This window comes from Podarcis raffonei, chromosome 8 (assembly GCF_027172205.1).
Source record: "Podarcis raffonei isolate rPodRaf1 chromosome 8, rPodRaf1.pri, whole genome shotgun sequence".
NCBI classification, from domain to species: Eukaryota; Metazoa; Chordata; class Lepidosauria; order Squamata; family Lacertidae; genus Podarcis; species Podarcis raffonei.
In genome coordinates this window covers 65,100,111-65,122,396 of record NC_070609.1, presented here as the reverse complement: position 1 = coordinate 65,122,396, position 22,286 = coordinate 65,100,111, and the positions used below count along the sequence as shown (strand labels likewise).

Here is a 22,286-nt window from a genome sequence, read left to right as displayed (position 1 = left end):
TCAAGGAGAACGCATCGCGAAATGTACTTTGTTGATCTATCTTGATGTGGCATTTAGTTTTTAATTAGTTTTAATAATACTCAAGTTGAATGCATTAGCATATTTTCTAACCACAACCAAAAGGAAAACCCCAAAGGAACCACCATGGGAATTTCTGGCACTACAGTCCTCCCATATCTTGGTGGAAAACCCATTTGTTGTTGGTGGTGGTGGTGTTGGTGTTCTTGTTATCCTGATGATATCAACAGAAATCCCAATGGCTGTCAGTGTGGGGCTGGATGCCTTGCGCCATTCATTTTCATGGAGGTCGCTTTCCACACAATAATGGTCCTAGCACTGTCACATGACCTTGTTTGCCTGCAGTTATTCTCATAGATTCCCACCCCACCCCGCTTAGTTACCACTTCCCAAGCAGAGCAGTTCTCACTCCAGCAATAAGCTGATGCAATCAGAAGCAAGGATTTAAGATAGCAGATCTCGGATAGCAATCTCATAATAGCAGTCATTTATCACCGAAATATGGTTGGGTTTCTGGCACAAGATCTGCAGCCCAAGATCCGGCCTGTCACGTTTCAGATCAATTTCCTCTGCAGAACCTTCCTGAGGAATGTCTCCTGCCTACCCTCTAAGCCTGTTGGTCTTGTGCTCTAATAACGCCCTCCTCCACCATCCATTAGGAGGGCCCAATGCAAATAACTAGAAAGTACATTTTATATGTGGTGGACTTGTAGAGTAGCTAAGTTTGCTAGCAGGTTTGGAGTGTAAATACAGCAGTAAAAGTTATTTTGGGAATAAAGTTGAGAAAAGAAGGTATAGATTAACTATAATATGCAGCAGCAGAAGTTAACCATTAGAAAACCATGGAAGGGAGGGAGGGAAGTCGACTTTTTAAGTGAATGTGTATGGGAAAATCTTTGATTAATTGTATTTTATTTGTGAAAAATATATAAATATATATATATTCTTATTTTATGGGATCATACCAAAGGTCTGTGTAGTTCAGTATGCTCCTCCTTGCAATGATCCATAAGATCCATTGCTTCCAAGAGGCCCACCAGCAAGGCTGTTCCTTAGCTTGTTCAATAACATATTTGTTAACTGCCTCCTTCAAAAGATACCAGGGTGGTACAGAAAGTGTGAATAAAATCTAAGTCACATGCAGAATTGAAGAAACTAACAAACAGATGTAAGAAGAGCCTGCTTGATCAGCCCAATGGCCCACCAAGTCCAGCATCCTGTTCTCACAGGGGTCAACTAGATGGCTGCGGGGAAATCTCAAGCAGGATTCAAGCACAAGAGCCCTCTCCCTTCCCATGGTCTCCAACAACTGGTATTCAAAAGCATTGCTGTCTCCCGCTGTGGAGGCAGACCATAGCCATTGTGACTAGTAGCCATCAGTAGACTTGTCTAATCCTCTCTTAAAGCCATCCAAGTTGGTGGGCATCACTTGGATGTCGTTGGCATCACTTAATATTGTGAAAGCGAATCCCACAGCTTTAACTATGGACGGTTTGTTTATTTCTTAATGTTGCAAACTTCATTTACAAATCGGGGAAACTCTGTAAAGTCATGCAGAAGGCTGCAAGGAGCGGGGCCTTCTTAGTGGTGGTGTCCTCCTTATGGGGCTCTAAAGGAGACACAGGCTCTCTCATTCTCCATCCAGCTGCTGTTTGTTGGAGGATAGCTACTCATACAGGCTTTGGTAGATGTTTCTGCCGCCACAATCATTTTCTCCGCTGATTGGTGTTGTGTTGATTTAGAAATCATTTTAATAGATTGTGTTTTTAATTGTCTCTTGAGCCACCCCAACAGCAAGGGGGGGCGGATGTTTGGTTTTTTAAAATAATAATAATATCAGAACCTACAGCGGCTGCAAGAGGGATCCTTCCAGCTCACATTATGCATCATTTTATTAAGAAACTCTATGAAACTGTCACGGCCGTGCAATTCATTTTTATTAATTTTCTCAAACAAAATTAGTAGTGGGGGCAGGGAGAGGGGGAGAGAAACAACCCAAAAGAATGTTCCAGTCCAGTGCAGGATCAATGTCATTAATTCTTTAATACCAAGAGGCCTGTTTGTATGAACTCAGCACTAAACTGCAGCAATTAATTTCAATATATTATATAAATTCCAAAGCAAATTCAAACAAGTAATTTAAGGTCCTTGAACAGCAATTGTGCGCACAACAACACACACACACACACACACACACAGGCACGAACGCACACATTCAGTCTTTTTTTCTCCTTCTCCCGGGACAGCAGGGCTTTCAAGTATAATCGCAAAGGAGCAGGATATTGTAATATTAATAGAAATCCTGCTATTTTTGTGCCTTGCCTTCAGCAGACTAAAGAAACCCTCAAAGTTTTATGGGGTGCTGCGGGGAGGAGGGGGAGTAACTCTTTCTGCAAATACATCCATAATCAGACATTTTAATGCTGCGGCTGGTTTCCACCCCACCCCCCGACTTTGCAAAAGAGAACATTGGATCGTTCAATAGGTTGACTCGGCACCAGGTCGGGATGATCTGCTTTCGCTTTCACGATAACTCTCAAGTCAGGAAACGGCATTTCCCACCCTTGGCTGCTGTTCAGCAGAAAGGAAGGGAAGGGGAGAGAGGAGACAGAAAGAGGGTGGAAATCCTTCACCAGTCGGAAGAAAAACGGCAAGGCAGACTCCATGCATGAAGCCCTTGGGGTCTGATCCTGGCCCAGGCCATCCTATGCTTGCACGGACAGCTTCCTCCCTTGTATACTGGTGCTCTGGCAAGGAGCAACTCAAGGCTGCAGAGTTGAGAATTAAGGGCTATGCTGAAAATCTATTTATTTACAATTTGCCTTCGTTGCTTGCACTCCACTCCAAGGTCCCAGGGCAGAGAGCACCTGCAGCCATTGAGTTATCCCAAGCAGCCAGGGGGAGAGGCTGTGATTAGTGTTAGAGCATCTGGTTTGCATGAAGAATATCCACAGAGTCCCCAGTTAAAGTCTCCCAGGTAGCAAGACCGGAGCACCCATCTCCCTGCCTGCCATGGTTCCCAAGCGTGAGCTCAACACATCCCTGCTGATTTGAAAAGGGGGCCGACACAACTTCATAGCCTGTCACCAACCTTGTTATCAAACACAATGGGACATAAACTTATATATAAGCTATAACCCCCTTGTTTTAAGTAAATGGCTCATGAGGCCATTTTGCCTACTGGAAGGAACTGTGCCAGGGTCTCCTTTTATTTTTGGCATCAACGCAACCTTAGGAACGCCTGCTTCTTGGGAGAAAAGCGATGACAAACCTAGACAGCATCTTAAAAAGCAGAGACATCACCTTGCCAACAAAGGTCTGTATAGTTAAAGCCATGGTTTTCCCAGTAGTGATGTATGGAAGTGAGAGCTGGACCATAAAGAAGGCTGATCGCCAAAGAACTGATGCTTTTGAATTATGGTGCTGGAGGAGACTCTTGAGAGTCCCATGGACTGCAAGAAGATCAAACCTCTCCATTCTTAAGGAAATCAGCCCTGAGTGCTCACTGGAAGGACAGATCGTGAAGCTGAGGCTCCAATACTTTGGCCACCTCATGAGAAGAGAAGACTCCCGGGAAAAGACCCTGATGTTGGGAAAGATTGAAGGCACAAGGAGAAGAGGACAACAGAGGACGAGATGGTTGGACAGTGTTCTCGAAGCTACCAGCACGAGTTTGACCAAACTGCGGGAGGCAGTGGAAGACAGGAGTGCCTGGCGTGCTCTGGTCCATGGGGTCACAAAGAGTCGGACACGACTGAACAACTAAACAACAACAACAACCATGTGTTACTCCAAACAGCAGTTCTCGAGTCTTGCTAAAATTTTGTCCTCCTGACTAACTGATTGCCAAGGAATCAGATGTCAAACCAAGCAACAGGCAAGTAAAGAGAATGGAATTTGACTTGCGTCACTTTTGCATGTCATGGGGTTCGGGAGTGGAGAGAGAAAAAGAATTGGGGGGGACCCCAACATCCTGTTTTCATAGTGGCCAACCAGGTGCCGAAATGGGAAACCTGCAAGCAGGACCCCAGCACAAGTTTGCCTACGAGCTGGGATCTTCTGCACCTATCCCTGAATTTGGGAATACTATTTTGCTCTGTACAAAACCCCAACAAATGAGGGCATTCTCAGGACAGCAAGACCAAGCCTTGCCCAAGGCTCCAATCTGGACAGTCCACTCCTCTTCCCCAATTTCTGATGCTTCCAAAATTTCTGATGTTTCAGAACTGGGCTTGGAATGGGAGGTTTCACAAACACAATTATTGTGTCTTTGAGCGGAAGTTCTCCCTCCGTAACCCCTATTTTTTTCTCTTTGTTTTTCTTCAAAAATTGGCCTGGTCAGCAGCTACATGAGAAGCTTTCTGGGAGCCCCACGCCAGCTCTTTTGAGTTCTATCATGGAAGAAAAGTTGGCTATAAAATGTGTCAAATAATAAATGCTGAACTCAGAGGTGCCAACTTGTATAAAATATTGCGGGGGCCAAGGTAAGGCCTGCCCCACATAACTGGTCACAGGACACAGTGCACACACAGCATTTGAATGGGAATCCCTATCAACTTTGTGGCGGCCTGGCCCCCTCAAATATTTTATTGTGGGGGCAGGAGCCCCCACAGCTCCTAGGAGTTAGCTCCTATGGTTAAACTCATTGCAGCTGAAATTAATCTATCCCTTGCTCCCCACTGCAAATCCAATGCTCCCCACTGCAAATTCTGACACTTTAATATGCAACAAATCACGTTGACCGTATTCACTGATTATTTGACAGAAGATATCCAGTTTCAATACCTGAAAACACTTCAAGAGTTTGGAAGGCAGTTGTGCTTGGCCCCTTGCGATAGCTGGAGTGCCGCAGAACTTCTGAATCTGACATACACTCAGAGATGTCCCTCTAAAATGACACTCTTATTACATGCTTACCTGGCCGTAAGACCCCCTGAATGTAACAGAATGTACCTTAGGGAAAAGATTCGCATTTCGAGATGAAAGCGTCATATTCAAAACGGAACTTAAATTCCACATTTTGAATGGCAACCTCTGAATATTGCTGAAATGTCAGCTATTTGCAAATGTTAATCTCACTGCAATTCCTTACAGAGCAAAAAGAAATGGAAGGGGAGATGTTCTACCTCCCGCCTCCCAAATTGTGTCATTAATCTGTTGTTATTTCAATCTCTTGATGGCCCTTTACCACAAAGCACCAGGGCAGGTTACAACAATTAAAAAAAATACAGATTATGATCAAGAGAATGGGATGGGTCCTAAAATACGTATCTCAGATGTCGTAGGCCAGGGTGAAGAGATGCCTCTTCAGCATAACACGAGAAGGAAAGAGTGACATTGACAGGAGCACCTCTGGGGGGAGGGAGTTCCACAACTTAGGGGCTGCTGCAGAGAAGGCCCTCTCATGAGCCACCACCATTCCTGGACTTCTGAAAGTGGTGGAGCTATCAAGAGGAGCTCTCAAGTCACCCTTAATTCCAATAAGCCTATGTCCCTGTCATTCTGAAGAAGGCCTGTAATTCAGTAACATCTATGGCCCAAAGAAAATGACCCAAAACAGCCTTCCCGAAACACAAAACTTTGCAGAGAATAGAGTTAAGAAAAATAATAACAACCAGATTAAAAAAAACCCAACCCAACATACTTCTCAACCCTACTGAAAATGTCCACAATTTTTGCGCTGCACGAAAACACACCTTCTGTTCTCATTTGTTGTAGCTGAGGCTGAGCAAAATTACTACAATCCTAAAAGCTGGAAGACCTTGTAGCAATTACGACCTAAAGTGTATACAACGGGTCTTCCAGTTGTGGCCTTTCCTGGGAAAGCGGGCTGGGGCTGGTGGTGTTAGGGTCTTATCGCAGCAAGCTTAATCCAACAGGACAACAGACAATCTCAGATTCACCCGCACAACTTTCCCTTCAGTTCTGGTTCCCTTTGCTGTCTGGTATAAAATGGTTTGCAGCAATTGGGAACGCCGCGGACTTGAGCAGACGACACCCCTTCGCTCAGCCAAGCCTTCGAAATCCATCCCTCTCAACAGAAACAATTAAACGTTAAGCCATCAGGTTTCAGCCTCCCCCCTCCCCACCTGTCAAGACTGCAGATGGCCTGGTTTTAATCAGTCTGATTTCATTCAATAAAATACTCATTAAGTCAATTAATGAGACTTTGGTGTCACAAGCTATCAAGCATGACTTGGTGGGCTGCTGGTTCTTCTGCAGCCTGGCCCCCACCCCATCGAGCCCCTCCCTGCCTTTTGCCTTCACTGGGTGACCAATGAATTGATTTAGCCAGTCAAGTAAAATCAGGAGCAAAATAGATCAATGGGCATTTTCACAAGAAGGAGGGCTTTTTGGAGAATCTTACCTGGTTTTAGGGGAGGTTGTTAGCCATTCTTCATGTTTCTCAAATGTTATTAGATATGCAGCAATTTCCTGAAAGAGGAAAAAACAGGGGAGGGTTAGATTATGAATGAGTGAATGAAGCTTATTAATTGCACCGCACAAGCATCTCACAAATGGTGAGAAAATGAAAAGAAAAACCATTAAAAATCAGTGCTTTCACTTCTCTAAAAACCGTTTCTCTTGATGAGAGCAGGGATCGCGGCAAATCATCAGCTGTCGGGGACTTTGACATCACCAAAGAGTGGGGCATCATGACTCTGCATCTTGATCATTCACCAGGCCTTACACACACACACACACACACACACACACCAATCCAGTCCAAAGCCTCCGCAGCCCCTTCTACCCCCTCCCTCCAGAGAGCAGAGCCCAGAGCTGGGGACTGGGACATCAACAACCAGACACCAGAAGGGTTGGCCACATTCAACCTTCCCCATGTAGCCTTCTTGTTACACCCTTGAACACACTTCCATTGTAAGCTCCTTTGGGGGCCAATCAGGCTATAAAGTATTCAAAATACATATTCAAAATAACTTCTGAACAGACAACCTTTGGCTCCTCCTGTCCTTGAAGTCTTTCCTGCTCCAGCTGGTCACGACAGGGAGGGAAGAATTATTTATCACAGTCACAGACCAATAAAATTCTGTGAGAAAATAAAATAATCCCGTCAACCAAGAAATGGCGCCCAAGTCTGCAGTCTTTCCTCCTGCTTCCCAACACCTTTTCCTTTCGTGTCATGTCTTTTAGATTGTGAACCTGATGATGGCGATGGTCTGATCGCTGACATTTGACAACTGTTCTAGGGAAACCTGGTATGTTTGTTTGATTGTTTCGCCTAAAGAGCAGACTAAGAAGGGGGTGTGTGTGTGTGTGTGTGTGTGCGCGCGCCGTGGTCTCTCATATTGGTTTCTCCCAGGATTATCTGATCTTCATTCCAAAGTGGAAGCGAGACCTCGGTCATTTCAGTTGCTATTTCCAAATTTTGAACAGAGCGCACTGCAGGTGTGTGGTTTGTCACGACTGAACAGGCTCCTTCCATTCCTCTGCGTCTTTCCCCTCACTGCCAGGTGAGCAGCCTGCAGGTAGGCGCTGCCATGATGTCAAGTGGGGAAGACGATGTGGTTCCCCCGAAATTGTTCCTGGACACCGTCTGGGGGGCAACACCTTGGCTACCATTGGTAAAGGGAAGAGGACAGGAGGAACAGAGAGCAGTGGCGAAACGGGCACTCCAATTCTGGAACTGAATCCAAGGGGCCCCCTCTGAAGCAGATCATGCGACCCCCTTTGATCCCTTTAATTCACATGTACAGTGGTACCTCAGGTTACAGATGCTTCAGGTTACGGACTCCACTAACTCAGAAATAGTACCTTGGGTTAAGAACTTTGCTTCAGGATGAGAACAGTAATTGTGCGGTGGTGTGGCAGCAGCGGGAGGCCCCATTAGCTAAAGTGGTGCTTCAGGTTAAGAACGGACCTCCAAAACGAATTATGTTCTTAACCCAAGGTACCACTGTATATGGCTTGCTCCTCGCCCCAGATGCCATGGGGACTCTGCCTTTCCTCCGCCTGCCTGGCCCCCCACCCTCCACATAAATCAAGCCAGACCTGCCCCAGCTGACATTTAAACTGTGCAATCCTCTGCTCTGTACACTTCCTTTGTGCTGCTCAGAAATGAAAAGCCTTTTTTGTTTAGAGAGAATAATTAACAGCCAGAAGAAGCAAAATACTGCAAGGACGGGGAAAGGTTATAGTAAGACAAATTGTTTCTTTGCAGGGTTCCTAACTCTAACGAGCAGCTTAATCAACTGAAACTTCAGTTGACTGAGTGAGCGGTGCCATTTTTAATCAATGGGCTGAGAGAGCTAACAGAAAGCCGCCCTCGATAAGTGTGCTTTGCGGCTGCCGTTCCTGGTGGCTTACTGTAACCGGGAACGAAAAGGGAAGCTGTGAGAGGGGCCTCTGAGCTAAGCTTTCCTCCGACATCTCAATAAGGGGGCAGGCGCTGAGACTTTTGGATAATGTGCAGATTTAAACGGCTTGGTTAAAACGCCGGTGATCCATCAATTACGCTGATGGACATCTCTGCTTCTCTGAAGCCACAGACACATTTTCATGTCAACAGGCGTGAGAACAAAATACAAATCGCCACCGGTAAGTGTTGTAAGAGATTTAATCCTTCATCCTTGCAAGGCAAGAGGCGACTCTTCCCCTTCCCCCCTCCCACACACACACAGATAACAATCCCAGTCAGGACACCCAAAATGAGAAGCAGCAACCCACGGCCCCCTTTCTGAAGCTAATTGGGTATCTGTTCGCCGACTTGGATGACATACAGATAGAATTGCCAGCATTGTCATGTTGTTTACTCGTTTTATTAAAATATTTCTGTAGGGCCAGCTATCCATTGGGGTGGCAGCTATACGCACCACAGTCGGGGCCTGCCTTATGTGCATAGGGAGTGTGTTCCACAAGGTGGACCCCAAGACAGGTTGCCCGGCCCCCTGACCTGTGTAATACAGGATTGTCCCTTAAAGGTAAAAGGACCCCTGACTGTTAAGTCCAGTCGTGACTGACTCTGGGGTTGCAGCGCTCATCTCGCTTTATTGGCCAAGGGAGCCGGCATACAGCTTCTGAGTCATGTGGCCAGCATGACTAAGCAGCTTCTGGCGAACCAGAACAGCACATGGAAATGCCGTTTACCTTCCTGCTGGAGTGGTACCTATTTATCTACTTGCACTTTGAGGTGCTTTCAAACTGCTAAGTTGGCAGGAGCTGGGACCAAACAAGAGGAGCTCACCCCGTCACGGGGATTTGAACGGCCGACTTTCTGATCGGCAAGTCCTAGGCTCTGAGGTTTAGACCACAGCGCCACCCCCTGACCTGTGTAATACAGGATTGTCCCTTATTTCAGTATAAAATGCTATATCCTGTATTGATTCAATACAGGACACAATTTGTTCTGTATTTCCCCTATTCCTACTCTGCTGCTGAACTCTTTCTCTCTCATTCCCTGATCCTCACTTCTTTCCTTTCCTTTCCTTTTTCCTCCTTGCTCCCTCTCTTCATCCTGCCCCCAAGAAGGAGCCAACCAGGGTAAGGCTTTCCAGTTGTGCCTTCCACTTCCCTGCAGCCAGGTTTTTTGCCCCGGGTGAAGCCTCCAGAGGGGTGCCACTGAGGTTCTCAGCCTGTGTGTGAGAGCACACAAATGCAGGGAAGGGGTGTCTTTGACCCGGGTGAAATAAAACCTAGTTTCACCCCTGCCTTGCAGCTTCGGCTAGGTTAAGGTGACCATGCACAGGGCTGCAGCCTGGGAATGCCAGGTCCCATCCCTCAACGAGCAACAGAGTCTGAGTCTCTGGAAACAAGTGGTTTCATGTCAGTATAGCTCAGAAGCTCCAGTTCTGAACATAGTTATCTTGCATAATATTTGAGAGAGGCGGGTGGGTGGAGGCGAAGCTCCCCACAAGGCTTGCCGTCCCCATCCCCCCCAGTATTCTCCCTCTCCTTCATAAATTTGACATGTGGAACAAAATTCATCCCCACATCCCCACAATACAGTGGTACCTCAGGTTAAGAACTTAATTCGTTCCGGAGGTCCGTTCTTAACCTGAAACTGTTCTTAACCTGAAGCACCACTTTAGCTAATGGGGCTTCCTGCTGCTGCCGCGCCGCAGGAGCACGATTTCTGTTCTCATCCTGAAGCAAAGTTCTTAACCTGAGGTAATATTTCTGGGTTAGCAGAGTTTGTAACCTGAAGCGTATGTAACCTGAGGTACCACTGTATTCCCCCTGTTTATTTATTTATTTCCCCAGGCCTGCAAGTATTGTATGGTACAGTATTGCATGAGTGTGAAGGGTCATCTATTTCAGTTCTGAACAGCAAAGCACAAAGAGATTTACAAATCCCCCCCCCCTCTCTCTCTCTCTCTCTGTGTGTGTGTGTGTGTGTGTGTGTGTCAAATTCTGGAGGGGCCATCCATTTAGGCTGCAATAGATTGTATTGGATTGCTCTGAAGTCATTTCAGCACCAGGTGAAATGCGCGCGCACACACACACAGTCCTTTTTTTCTGGGAGGACGCAGGGGTATGCAGAGCCCTGAACATTTTGTGAATCTAAGTTTGGCTTCATTGAGGGGCAGTATTTCAATATGAGTGGGAAAATGAGAGTACCCCTAAACATTCTTTTAGGAAAAAAGCACTGCACACACCCCTCAATCGCTCAGATCTCCTGCTTCTAAGAGCTCCCAGCTCGCCCCTTCTGCTGACTGCTCCTCAGTGTTCCACCACCAGGCTCCAGGCTCTAAGGTAGCTGTGGAGCCCTCCCGGGGGGGGGGGGGGCTTTTGGGAGGCAGGCACCCACTGCTCTTCTTCATCCAGCCAGTCCGAGCTCTCCCTGGGGGGCTCTTGCATACCCTCCAACATTTCTCCGATGAAAATAGAGACGTCGCATTCCATAATGGTAATTTTATTATTGATACCCCACACATCTTACTGGGTTGCCCCAGCCACTCTGCGCAGCTTCCAACATATACAAAAACATAATAAAACAAGAAACTTTTTTTATAAAAAAAAAACCTGCCCTATACAGGATTGCCTTCAGACAGCTCAGGGGTCAGTTAACTCCATACTCTCCAACATTTCTCCAGTGAAAATAGAGGCATCCTAAGGAAAAGTGAGATGTTCCGGGATCAAATCAGAAAGCGGGACGGCTGCTCTAAATCAAGGACATCCTTGGAAAATAGTGACACTTGTAGGGTCTGTTCTTGGTCTGGAGGCTCCCCGCTCTCCACCTCAGCCAACCGGGCCCTGAATACAAGCACTGCTATGCCCTAACACAGTCTATCGCATTCAGCCATGGGATAACTGAATGAGGGAGCTGGGACACACACAGGCCAAACCTGCCTGACACCAGTAACAGCTTCAACCCAGGAACAGTTTGTGCCACGAGAACCTTGCCTTTTAAGATCCACAGCTCTTCTTATCACATCCCAGTGCAGGTTCCAGAGAGAGTCTGAGCTGGATATAGAAACAGCATCCCTCCCTTCCCTTGCAACTATCAACTGGAGTCTCTTTTGAGCCCACCCAAAAGCTCCCGAACCTGCCTAACAGAAACATGAGATCAGATTTGTTTCAAAAGCAGCGGTCTTTCTCAAACAAAAATCCAAAAGGCTTCCTATGTGTACCAACTCCAGATAGAGAACCCTACACTTTTTTCTCCAACCAGCTGGCCCAGGCATCTGCCAGAGCCACAAAATACAATTAGAGTATTCCCAAATGAGACACAAAAAATATCTTGTTTCCAATAGTCTTAGTGTTAAGGCTCATACTTCACATCCTCTGGGCATTCCCGTGGTGCCAGATCTCTGTGTTTTGTGCTTTATTAGGGCTGTGTGGATGCCGTAATGAACGGCTTCTGAGCAACATGGTTACCCAGCAGAGAAGTCCCCCCATTCTGCAAATGTCTATTGAGAAAAATACAAGAATCATGTACCCAAAGGGTGCAGCCTTAACCCTACCTCCAGCAGCAGCAGAAACTACGTCTTGAGTTCTGCCAGTTTCCCAGGGGATTGTGTCACCGGATGCTGAAGGGGACCTCCAGATGGCCTCTTTACTGCACATCCACAAGGTTTTCGGCTCATGATGCTATCAGGGCAGTCACACGCAACCCCACTCTCAACACTGCTTGTGTCTGCAAATGCTTTTGAGATGGTCACACTGCTGCACTGCCAATCAGTGCACATTCCTCAATACCCTCCGACATTTCTCCAATGAAAATAGGAATTCAACAACAACAATTTTATTCTTTATACCCTGCACATCTGACTGGGTTTCCCCAGCCAATCTGGGTGGCTTCCAACATTTAAAATAATAATAATAAAGCAGTAAACATTAAAGAACTTTCCTATACAGGGCTGCCTTCAGATGTCTCCTAAAGGTTGTATAGTTACTTGACTCCTTGGCTCAGGGCCGCACAACTCCATACCTCCGATGAAAATAGGGACATCCTAAGGAAAAGTGGGACATTCTGGGATCAAATCAGAAACTGGGATAGCTTCTGTAAATCCAGGACTGTCCCTGGAAAATAGGGACATTTGGAGTGTCTGCCCATAACCTCCTGGTGAAATCCCATAATTTTTGATGCTAAAGATGTTCCAGCTTGTTTTTGTCCCGATTTTGTTGTTCTACAGCCTCTCCAGACAGCAGTAATGTGGTAGTAATTTGGAAAGCGTGGCAGCACAACAAATAAGACAGAATAAAAAAAAACATGTTGCAGGAGACGCCCACAACAAAAGAATGGCGCAGAGGGGTCCCAAGGCAGATGAACCAAAACCAAGTCATCTTAAATTAATCCTGGAGTTGGGCTCTGGCAGGAAACCTCAAAATTCAGACCTAAACATTTGCAGAAGTGACACAGGAAATTCAAGGAGGGTTTCGTGAAATGGTTCAAACCCCCCCCCCCTCATTTTATTTTGCTTTTCCAAGTCATCCCGCCAATTCATCAGCACATTTATTTCAGCGCCTCCTAAGTTCCGTAAAGCCTAAAGGCATCACGACATCACTTTTTCTTAAAAGAGATAATCCTCTTAAAGGCTCACTGACCTAGCAGCTCCACAGTTATGCAATCAATAACAATACAACTTAAAAATACCAGACGGTGGCAAAGCCATTTCCCTCTTCCAACATGGCAGGAATGATTTAGCGCCATCGATTAAAACAACGGTTAAAGATATCATTCCACCCATTCTTCAGCAAGCTCACCTGGGAGGTAAGTGGATGGTGAATGGCAAAGGGGGGCCTTGCTTTCTGATTAGCCTGAATAGTCACAAATGACAGAAATAGTTACTGACGTCTTGACACTGAGACATAATGGGAAAGTTAGGACCGTTAAAAAAAGACCCTGCCATTTCCCCCACCCCCAATAATAATAATTAACTTACGTTTGACACCTGGCATTGACGTTTGACACCATAAAACATTGCCTAGAGGACAAGAGTATGTTCAAAAGCACCATGAGGTAGATAAACAATACCCCAGAGCCAGAGTGGTATGGTGGTTGGAGCGTCGGACTAGGACCTGGGAAAGACCAGGGTTCAAATCGCCACTCAGTCATGAAGCTTACTGCAGCAACCTTGGGCCTGTCACTCACTCTCAGCCTAATCTACCTCGCAAGGTCGTTGTGGGGATTAAATGAGGAGAGGGAGGGAGAACCATGTACACCACCGGGAGCTCCTTGGGGAGAAAAGGTGAGCTAAAAATAAAAATAAATTGCTAAACACATTTCAACCGTGTGGTTGCCTTTAAAATTAAATAAAAAGGTAACTGTGTTGGCTCATTAGAATTTGTATTTCCAGAGATGGAGGAATCAGGTGGTTGTTATTTCTCCTGTCCATCAGGCCTTGGAGAAAGCTGGACCCTGCAAAGCTTCTGAGACTGAGCCCCATCCCTTCCTTTTACATTCTCCCTGAAAATGTTCACAAGGGGCAGATGTAGGGCTTGACCAGGAGCCCATGGTTTGTTCTGCCACTCCCAGGCAGGGTTGGAGGAAGGGGGTGCAGTGGGGTCGGGCCACCCCGGGTGTCACCACAGAGGGGGGTGACTAAATGCTGGGCAGCACTCACCACGGGGCCTGCAGTGCGCCCGAGCCACACATCTCTCCTGGGAGTGACGCAGTGGCTTGGGCACCCGCAGGCTCCACACTGCCCTAAACGGTCCTCCTGCTGCCTCCCCCTCAGCTGTAGGGTGGCTGAGTCCTCAGAGGCCCCGCGGAGTGTCCTGCCCCAGTTGGCCCCACCCCCAAGGGGAAGCTGGCCTCGCCCCTGGGCCCAGGGCACACCCACCACCCCAGACACCCAATTGGCATGTTCCACTGCTGCTCCCAGGTCTCCCACTTTATTGACCACCTAGCCTGATGAAGAGTTCCAGGTGGCTCTCAAGTTCCCATGCTGTTTTGTGACATTTTGGTTGACCTAATCAAGAAATCACCTCAAAAAAGGATTTCAAAATAGTAATAAGCAGGTTTATCTGCTCCAGAGTGGGCATTATTTCACACTTGTTTACTTCAGGGTTCTTGGGGAAATGACATCAATTTACATCAAAATCTTACTTATGCTTTTCCTCTGTAGTTTTTGGGAAACGTATTCCAGGTGGAACACACCATATGGTTTAAGAAAATACTGTGTGTTAGGTGGGAGGGAGGAATCCCTCTAGTTAAAAGCTTACTGGGGCCTGGAGAGATTTTCCAACAGTCCACTTCAAATTTGTTAAGATGTAGATTCAGCAAAGTTAGCCTAAATGAACGCAGATTATTTTCTTTAATTGCCATCCACGTAGAAACAAAATGGGTCTACCGTCTGTCGTATCTAAACCCATTCTGGAGAAACTCAAACTTGAAAAGTTACAGGATAACAGAGAGCACACTGACTGGAAAAAAGGCATGTGTCCGCCCTGACATTTTTGCAGACGCAAACAGTATTGAACGGTGTATTGCCTATAAGCACTCTGATGGCATCATGAGAACAAATCACCCTGAAAAGGACATCTGGAGGGCCTCGGAATTTAAAGAGCCAAAGTTCATTAAGGCTAAGCACATATTTTCTTAAAGGAGATGGTCCTCTAGAAGATTATTGACCTAGCAGTTCAAATTACACAATAACACGACTAAAAACAGCACACTATGACAGCACAAGTTTCCTCTTCCAATACGACTTAATTATTTGGTACTCGATAAAACCTGGAAACAGCAAAATTGTGCTTTATTACACCCCAACCTTTTAACAAAATATTGCAAGGCGGCTTACAGAAATGTCAAGATGCAGAAAAGACAAGATAGATTTCGGCATTGAATAATACCAATTCACAGCAATTTAAAACGGCAGCAGAGAACATATGTTCTCTAAAATGCTCCCACTTGAATAAAATGGTCTTTGCCGCCCCGAGAGCAGGCAGTGAAGAAACTGGGAAGACTTCCCTGGATATCTCCATTCTGACAGGGAATGCTTGAGTTGTGGCCTGGAGTGACAACCCTCTCAGAGCCTTTGCAGCCACCTTCTGGACCAGGGCAGTCTTCAAGGGCAGCCCCGCACAAAGTGCATCAGAGTAATCTAATCTAGAGGTAAAGAGCAGGAATGACCCAAGTCAGGCCTGTTTCTCCACTCCTCTATGAAAGAAAATGAAAAACACTCCTGGCTTCTCATTAGACTTTTATGTGAAAGGCTAAATTAAAAAGTTTCACAGCGGTGATAGACGCTGCTTGAAGAATTGCTGATGGAGGTGGCGATTCCGAGCCAACTGGATAGGCTCATCAGCAAGGTCTGACATATAAGCCATAAGACAAGTCCGCACACACCTAATTAGAGCATCTGATGGAATTTCCTGTACGTAGGACATGGTGATGTACATGGGCTTTAAAGGGAGGGAAGAAAGAGTCAGGTCAGCACTGTAATCTAGGAGGGCTATACAGAGCCTCCACTTTCAGGAGCAGTCTACCTCTGGGTATCAGATGTTCAATTCAAGGGCAAACAAGCAGGAGAGGGCTGTTGCCCTCAGGCTCTGCTGGCCCATCGGGAGAAGCAAAATAATAATAATAATAATAATAATAATAATAATAATAATAATAATAATAATAATTATTATATTTATACCCCACCCATCTGGCTGGGCCTCCCCAGCCACTCTGGGCGGCTTCCAACCAAATATTAAAATACAGTGATGCATCAAACATTAAAAGCTTCCCTAAACAGGGCTGCCTTCAGATGTCTTCTAAAAGTTTGGTAGTTGTTGTTCTCTTTGACATCTGGTGGGAGGGTGTTCCACAGGGTGGGTGCCACTACCGAGAAGGCCCTCTGCCTGGTTCCCTGTAACTTGGCTTCTCGCAGTGAGGGAACCGCCAGAAGGCTTTCGGCGCTGGACCTCAGTGTCCGGGTAGAACGATGGGGGTGGAGACGCTCCTTCAGATATACTTGACCAAAGCTATTTGGGGCTGGTGGACTGGATGGGCCTTTGGTCTGACCCAGCAGCTGGGGTCCTCCTCTTAAGGCAGAGAGTGATGGGACAGTCCCCATTCACTGATAGGTAAAGGTAAAAGGGACCCCTGACCATTAGGTCCAGTCGTGACCGACTCTGGGGTTGTGGCGCTCATCTCGCTTTAGTGGCCGAGGGAGCTGGCGTACAGCTTCCGGGTCATGTGGCCAGCAGGACTAAGCCGCTTCTGGCGAACCAGAGCAGTGCACGGAAACCTTCCCACCGGAGCGGTACCTATTTATCTACTTGCACTTTGATGTGCTTTCAAACTGCTAGGTGGGCAGGAGCAGGGACCGAGCAATGGGTGCTCACTCACGGGGATTCTAAATGCCGACCTTCTGATCGGCAAGTCCTAGGCTCTGTGGTTTAACCCACAGCACCACCCCACATCCCATGCACTGATACAAAGGTGTGAACAGAGCCTACCCGGGTGCGATCCTACTCCCTGCACAGACGTTAGAGGAGTTACAGTTCACAAGCGGCTTATAGGGCTGCGACCAGCTTCCGGCAACCGTCCCCTGCACAGCTTGGCTTGCAAAAAAAGTGTGTGATCCCCTCTCCCTCCCCACCACCACATCCTCCCTTGCCAAGCAAAGCTCTGCTGGAGAATATAAAAACCGAGCAATGCGTAATGGCCTTATTACGGCGCTGGGACCGCTGCATCCGCTCCTGGTGCCGTAGTCAATCACAGAAATCCTACAGAGCTGCTTCCGATGCAATTTATATATTCTATCAAACTCGTATAAAGGGATCCCGCTCTTGGAGAGGTTACCATAAAGGGATATCAATGTTATGAGAGAGAAATTTATGTTCTTTTTTGCCACATTAGAAAAAAGCACACACCAAGGGAGGGGGGGATGGCAGGGGGAACGGGGCGGGGGGAGAGAAATGAACTGCTTAGAGAGATTAATGGCTGTGAAAGCCCCTCTGAAGCCTGGCTTTATGGGGGCCTTTTGATTAACGCTTGGCCAATTGATGGTCAGCCTTGGAAGTCATTAACTCGGATATGGTTTTTCTACCTTATTTGTTTAATCAGGGTGGCTTTTTATGATTCAAAACCAGGAAATCGAGACAAGAGGCCCCTCGATCAAGCACATTCAACACGCTGTATACATTTACAGCCTAATCCCACTTGGGATTTCAGTGGCTATAAACAGATTCCTCTCCAAATGTACTAAGGGTCCCTACCCTTAGTGAACATCTTTCTTTTTTAAAAACAAAAAAGGTGTAATCTTTTTTGGCATGAGCCACGTATCCTGGATAGCTCAGTTGGCTAGAGCGTGGTGCTGATAACGCCGAGGTTGCAGGTTCGATCCCCGTATGGGACAGCTGCCTATTCCTGCATTGCAGGGAGTTGGACTAGATGATCCCCAGGGTCCCTTCCAACTCTGTGCTTCTGTGTTTGGGGACTAAAGCAGCAGTCTTTATTGAGTAGCTGTCCATTCTCCCATAGGACCACCTCCTTCCCACTTCCTGCATGAGTCAACAAGGCCATTGTGATGGCCAATGCTGGGTGCAAGATGCCATCAGCTGCAAGGAACCTACTAAGTGTTCTAAGAAGAAAATAAAAAGCGGCCAGCAAAGTTTCCCATGAGAAAGGTCTGCTGTGCAAGGTCTATGGTGCAACCCGCCATTTGCCTTCGTGACAGACATTGCAGGAGGATTGACACCAATGGCAAGAGCTCCCTGTGGGAATCAGTTTGCTTTCCAGCCTTCAAATGCAGAACAAGGTCCAACAAAGAAATAGTGCGTAAGTTTTCTTTTCTTCCCCCCCCCCTCCTCCATCCATATCCCTTTTCCTTTTGTGTTGTGTGTTTTACAGGGGCTGTCTTAGCACTGGCATCTTGAGAAGGGTTGTGAATGTCCTCTCTTTCACTTGACAAATCAAATCTCTGGCTGTCTGCATTCCTGGAGGCTTTAAAAAATAAAAAGAGAGAGTGGGATAAAAATACTTTAACAGCGATGGTGGCTTCCAGGCTTCCACTGTTTTGAAGACAGGAGGTGTCAGTCATATACCAGCAAATTCATGTTGCACAATTAAAGTAGATTTGGAAGTCTTGTGAAATCAAACCCCACCCCACCCCTCTCTCACACACACGCACGCACAACATTTTGCAGGAAGGAAAGTACAGCCGTACCTTGGAAGTCGAACGGAATCCGTTCCGGAAGTCCATTCGACTTCCAAAACGTTTGGAAACCAAAGCACGGCTCCTGCTGCCAACCAGAAGCTGTGGAAGCCCCGTCAGATGTTTGGCTTCCAAAATTAGTTGGCAAACCGGAACAGTCACTTCCAGCTTTGCGGCGTTCAGGAGCCAAAACGTTCGAGAACTAAGCTGTTCGAAAACCATGGTACGACTCTAATGCATAAATGCACTGGAAAGTGTGGGGTCACAGTTGCTTGATGCTACATTGCATTATTACGATCATCATCATCAATAAGTTGCTTTTAAACCCAGGTAACTCAAAGTGACCTAAAATAAACCAGCATCAAAGAAAACAAAGGAAAATCTAAAACACAGCCCTTTTCAAAAAAGAAAAAGGCAGGTATTGGAACATCCCACCTACTCATGGAGAACACAGATAATTAAAATCCAATTAGGCCTAAGGGGAAAAAATGGCTTCGCCTGGCACTTAAAGCTATGTAATGATGGTGTCAAGCGAGCCATGCTGGGGAGAGCATTCCACAAGCAGGAAGCCACCACAGAAAAGACCCGTTCTCATGTTGCCACACTCCAGACCTTCACAGCCGCTGTCTACTGCAAAGACTCAGCTGCTGTCCCCCTTCTGGTAGCCAGTGTGGTGTAGTGGTTAGAGTGCTGGACTAGAACCTGGGAGACCAGGGTTCAAATCCCCCCTCATCCATGAAGCTCACTGGGTGACCTTGGGGTAATCACTCATTCTCAGGCTAACCTACCTCACAGGATTGTTGTGAAGATAAAATAGGTAGGAGAAGTACGTAGGCCACCTTGAGCTTCCTGGAGGAAAGGTAGGACATGAATGCAACATATAAAATAAGTTTCAGCAAACAGGCAGTGTGCCCCTAAACATGCATGAAGATATTAATTTCCATAAGGTCTAGAAACTTGTAGAAAGTGAAGATTATAGGACTGGAGGAAGCCACCTAGCTTTGAATTGTCTACACTGACTTTGTATTGTCTCCAAGGTTTCAGGCAGGAAGTCTTTTGCAGCCCTGCCTGAAAACGCCTTCTAGGATTGAACCTGGGACTTTTTACACTCAAAGCAGATACTCTGCAACTGCGCTACGGCCCTTCCCTAAGTTATCTGGGTTTTCTGTGCAAAACCCAACCCATCCTCGTATTATATGTGTTTTGCAAGTATAAATGCAATTGGATGTTTGCATGCTTTGTCAATTGTTAACTTTGGGGATTTTGTGCTTTTTTAAAAATATATCATTGTGCACCTCTGAGGGTGTTCTCCTTCTCACAAACTGCACAGGGTAGAAACAGCAAAATGAAATGAAATTTCCCGCCGGCTTTAGAGCTGCAGTGGTGGCCCTTTTCATTTGGCTGCGCCACCCTCAACTTCCCCAGTCTCCGAAAGTGTCCCATCGCTTATGGTACTTATGGGGGGGGCAAGGGAGAGAGGACTGAGCGAGCGGAGGAGGAGGGGAAGGAGAAAGAGAAAGATTTTGCAGGCCTGGAGATAACAAAGATGTCATTAAAATAATAATTAAAAGACAAAGCTGCCACGTGTGCAGTCAGGGTTTTTGCGATAATAAACCACATTTCGATGTGCATTAAGCCCCCTAATGATCGGCTCTCTGTGTGTCTTACAGGGTCAAATCAATGTCTTCGCAGAAAAAAGGAAAAGAAGAAAAGGAAAATCAATTAAGCCCCATCCATTGTCCCTTCCAGGAGAGGCTCATTGTTTGCGTTTGTCTCCTATCTCCCCATTTGTCACTTGCATTCTGCCCAATTTTGCAAACAAAAGCCAGGATGTCAGTACCAAGGTCACCAGAGTCGGATCTAATTCCTGCACAATGTGGCTATACACCCCCCCTCCTTCCTTCCTCTCTCTCTCTCTCTCTCTCTCTCTCTCTCTCTCTCTCTCTCTCTGTGAAGATTGCACTGAAACTGCAGCATGAATGGAAGAATGAAAGAAAATAAGAAACAGAGGGCAAAAAAGAAGTCTTAGTGCCGCCTCAGAAATCAGTCTTGCAGGATTCCTCTCTCCACACTCCCTTGGGTCTCTAACCGCTACAGAATACCTCGCCCTGAGTTCCAGAAGGTGCCACTACCACCTCTCTTGTTCAGAGAATCTCAGAATTGCAGAGTCGGAAGGGATCGCAGAGGTCATCTAGTCTAACCCCCTGCAATGCAGGAATCACAAATGAAGAATCCCTGGCAGATGGCCATCCAACCTCCATTAAAAAACTTCCAAGGAGAGTCTACCACCTTCCGGGGGATCCCTTCAAATTTCCTTTTTCTTTGGGACTGCAGCACAACATCCAGGTCCTTATCCACAAACACAGTCAAACTCTGTTTACATTATGCTGTGAGAAGCCTCCCTAGGCAGGCAATATTCTCCTGAATACCACTTGCAGCTAACCATCAGGTAGGAGGCAATCCTGGCCCGGAGGGGCAACTCCTTTGATGTGCATCTCCCTGGGGGAAGAGATGGGCAGCACTAGGGGCCGGGATAAGCCTTCTATGTTATGGAAAAAAGAGTGCAGAACGAATGTGCTTGCTCATTCTGTTATTTCGGGGTTCTGGAGATGCGGTCTGTGCTGTGTCCTGCTCCTGCTGAGTTCATAGGAATGCCAGAAGCTGACTTACACCCAGTCAAGGCACTGACCCACCAAACACATGGACTGGCAGTGACTCTTCAGGTTTTGCAGTAGAAGCCTCTCCCAGGCCTTCCCGGAGATGCCAAGGACCAGGGGCCTTTAGCAAATCACAGCAGATGTTCTACAACTGACCCACGGCCCTTTCCCCTGTTGAGCCAGGAGGACTTCTGAACTTACTGAAAGAAGGCATTGAAGCGTGTACAGTGGTACCTCGGGTTAAGAACTTAATTCGTTCTGGAGGTCCGTTCTTAACCTGAAACTGTTCTTAAACTGAGGTACCACTTTAGCTAATGTGGCCTACCGCTGCTGCCACCGCATGAATTCTGTTCTCATCCTGAAGCAAAGTTCTTAACCTGAGGTACTATTTCTAGGTTAGCGGAGTCTGTAACCTGAAGTGTCTGTAACCTGAAGCATCTGTAACCCGAGGTACCACTGTACACTTCCCTCCAACTTCCAGTCCCATCACTTCATCTGCATCTTTCCCCTTCTCAGTGTTATCGGGATGCACACTTCCACATATTATCCGTCCCCAAAAGAAGCCACTTTAATTTGACTCTATGGGTGGCGCTGTGAGTTAAACCGCAGAGCCTAGGGCTTGCTGATCAGAAGGTTGGCGGTTCGAATCCCCGTGACAGGGTGAGCTCCCATTGCTCGGTCCCTGCTCCTGCCAACCTAGCAGTTCGAAAGCACCTCGAAGTGCAAGTAGATAAATAGGTACCACTCCGGCAGGAAGGTAAACGGCATTTCCGTGCACTGCTCTGGTTCACCAGAAGTGGCTTAGTCATGCTGGCCACATGACCAGGAAGCTGTATGCCGGCTCCCTCGGCCAATAAGGCAAGATGAGCACCGCAACCCCAGAGTCGGCCACGACTGGACCTAATGGTCAGGGGTCCCCTTTACCTTTATATATATTGGTATGTGCACCCCCCATCTCTGAGCAGCCAGAGAACCCAAGAGGTTCCATCTCTTACCCAGGGGTTTGTTTTCCCTGGAAGGACGGTTGATGGGGACTTTGGAGCCTCTGGAATATATGGTT

The 22,286-nt window shown here is 46.8% G+C and overlaps 1 protein-coding gene across 4 annotated transcripts in view; it reads right to left on the bottom strand.

The window, feature by feature from the left end:
• CAMTA1 (calmodulin binding transcription activator 1) overlaps nt 1-22,286 on the bottom strand; it is a 692,042-nt gene that overhangs the window by 496,315 nt on the left and 173,441 nt on the right. For all 4 annotated transcript variants that reach the window (XM_053400464.1, XM_053400466.1, XM_053400467.1 and 1 more), the window contains exon 3: nt 6,386-6,453. In XM_053400464.1, the coding sequence (XP_053256439.1) occupies nt 6,386-6,453 (68 nt within the window). The remainder of the gene's footprint in view (nt 1-6,385; nt 6,454-22,286) is intronic.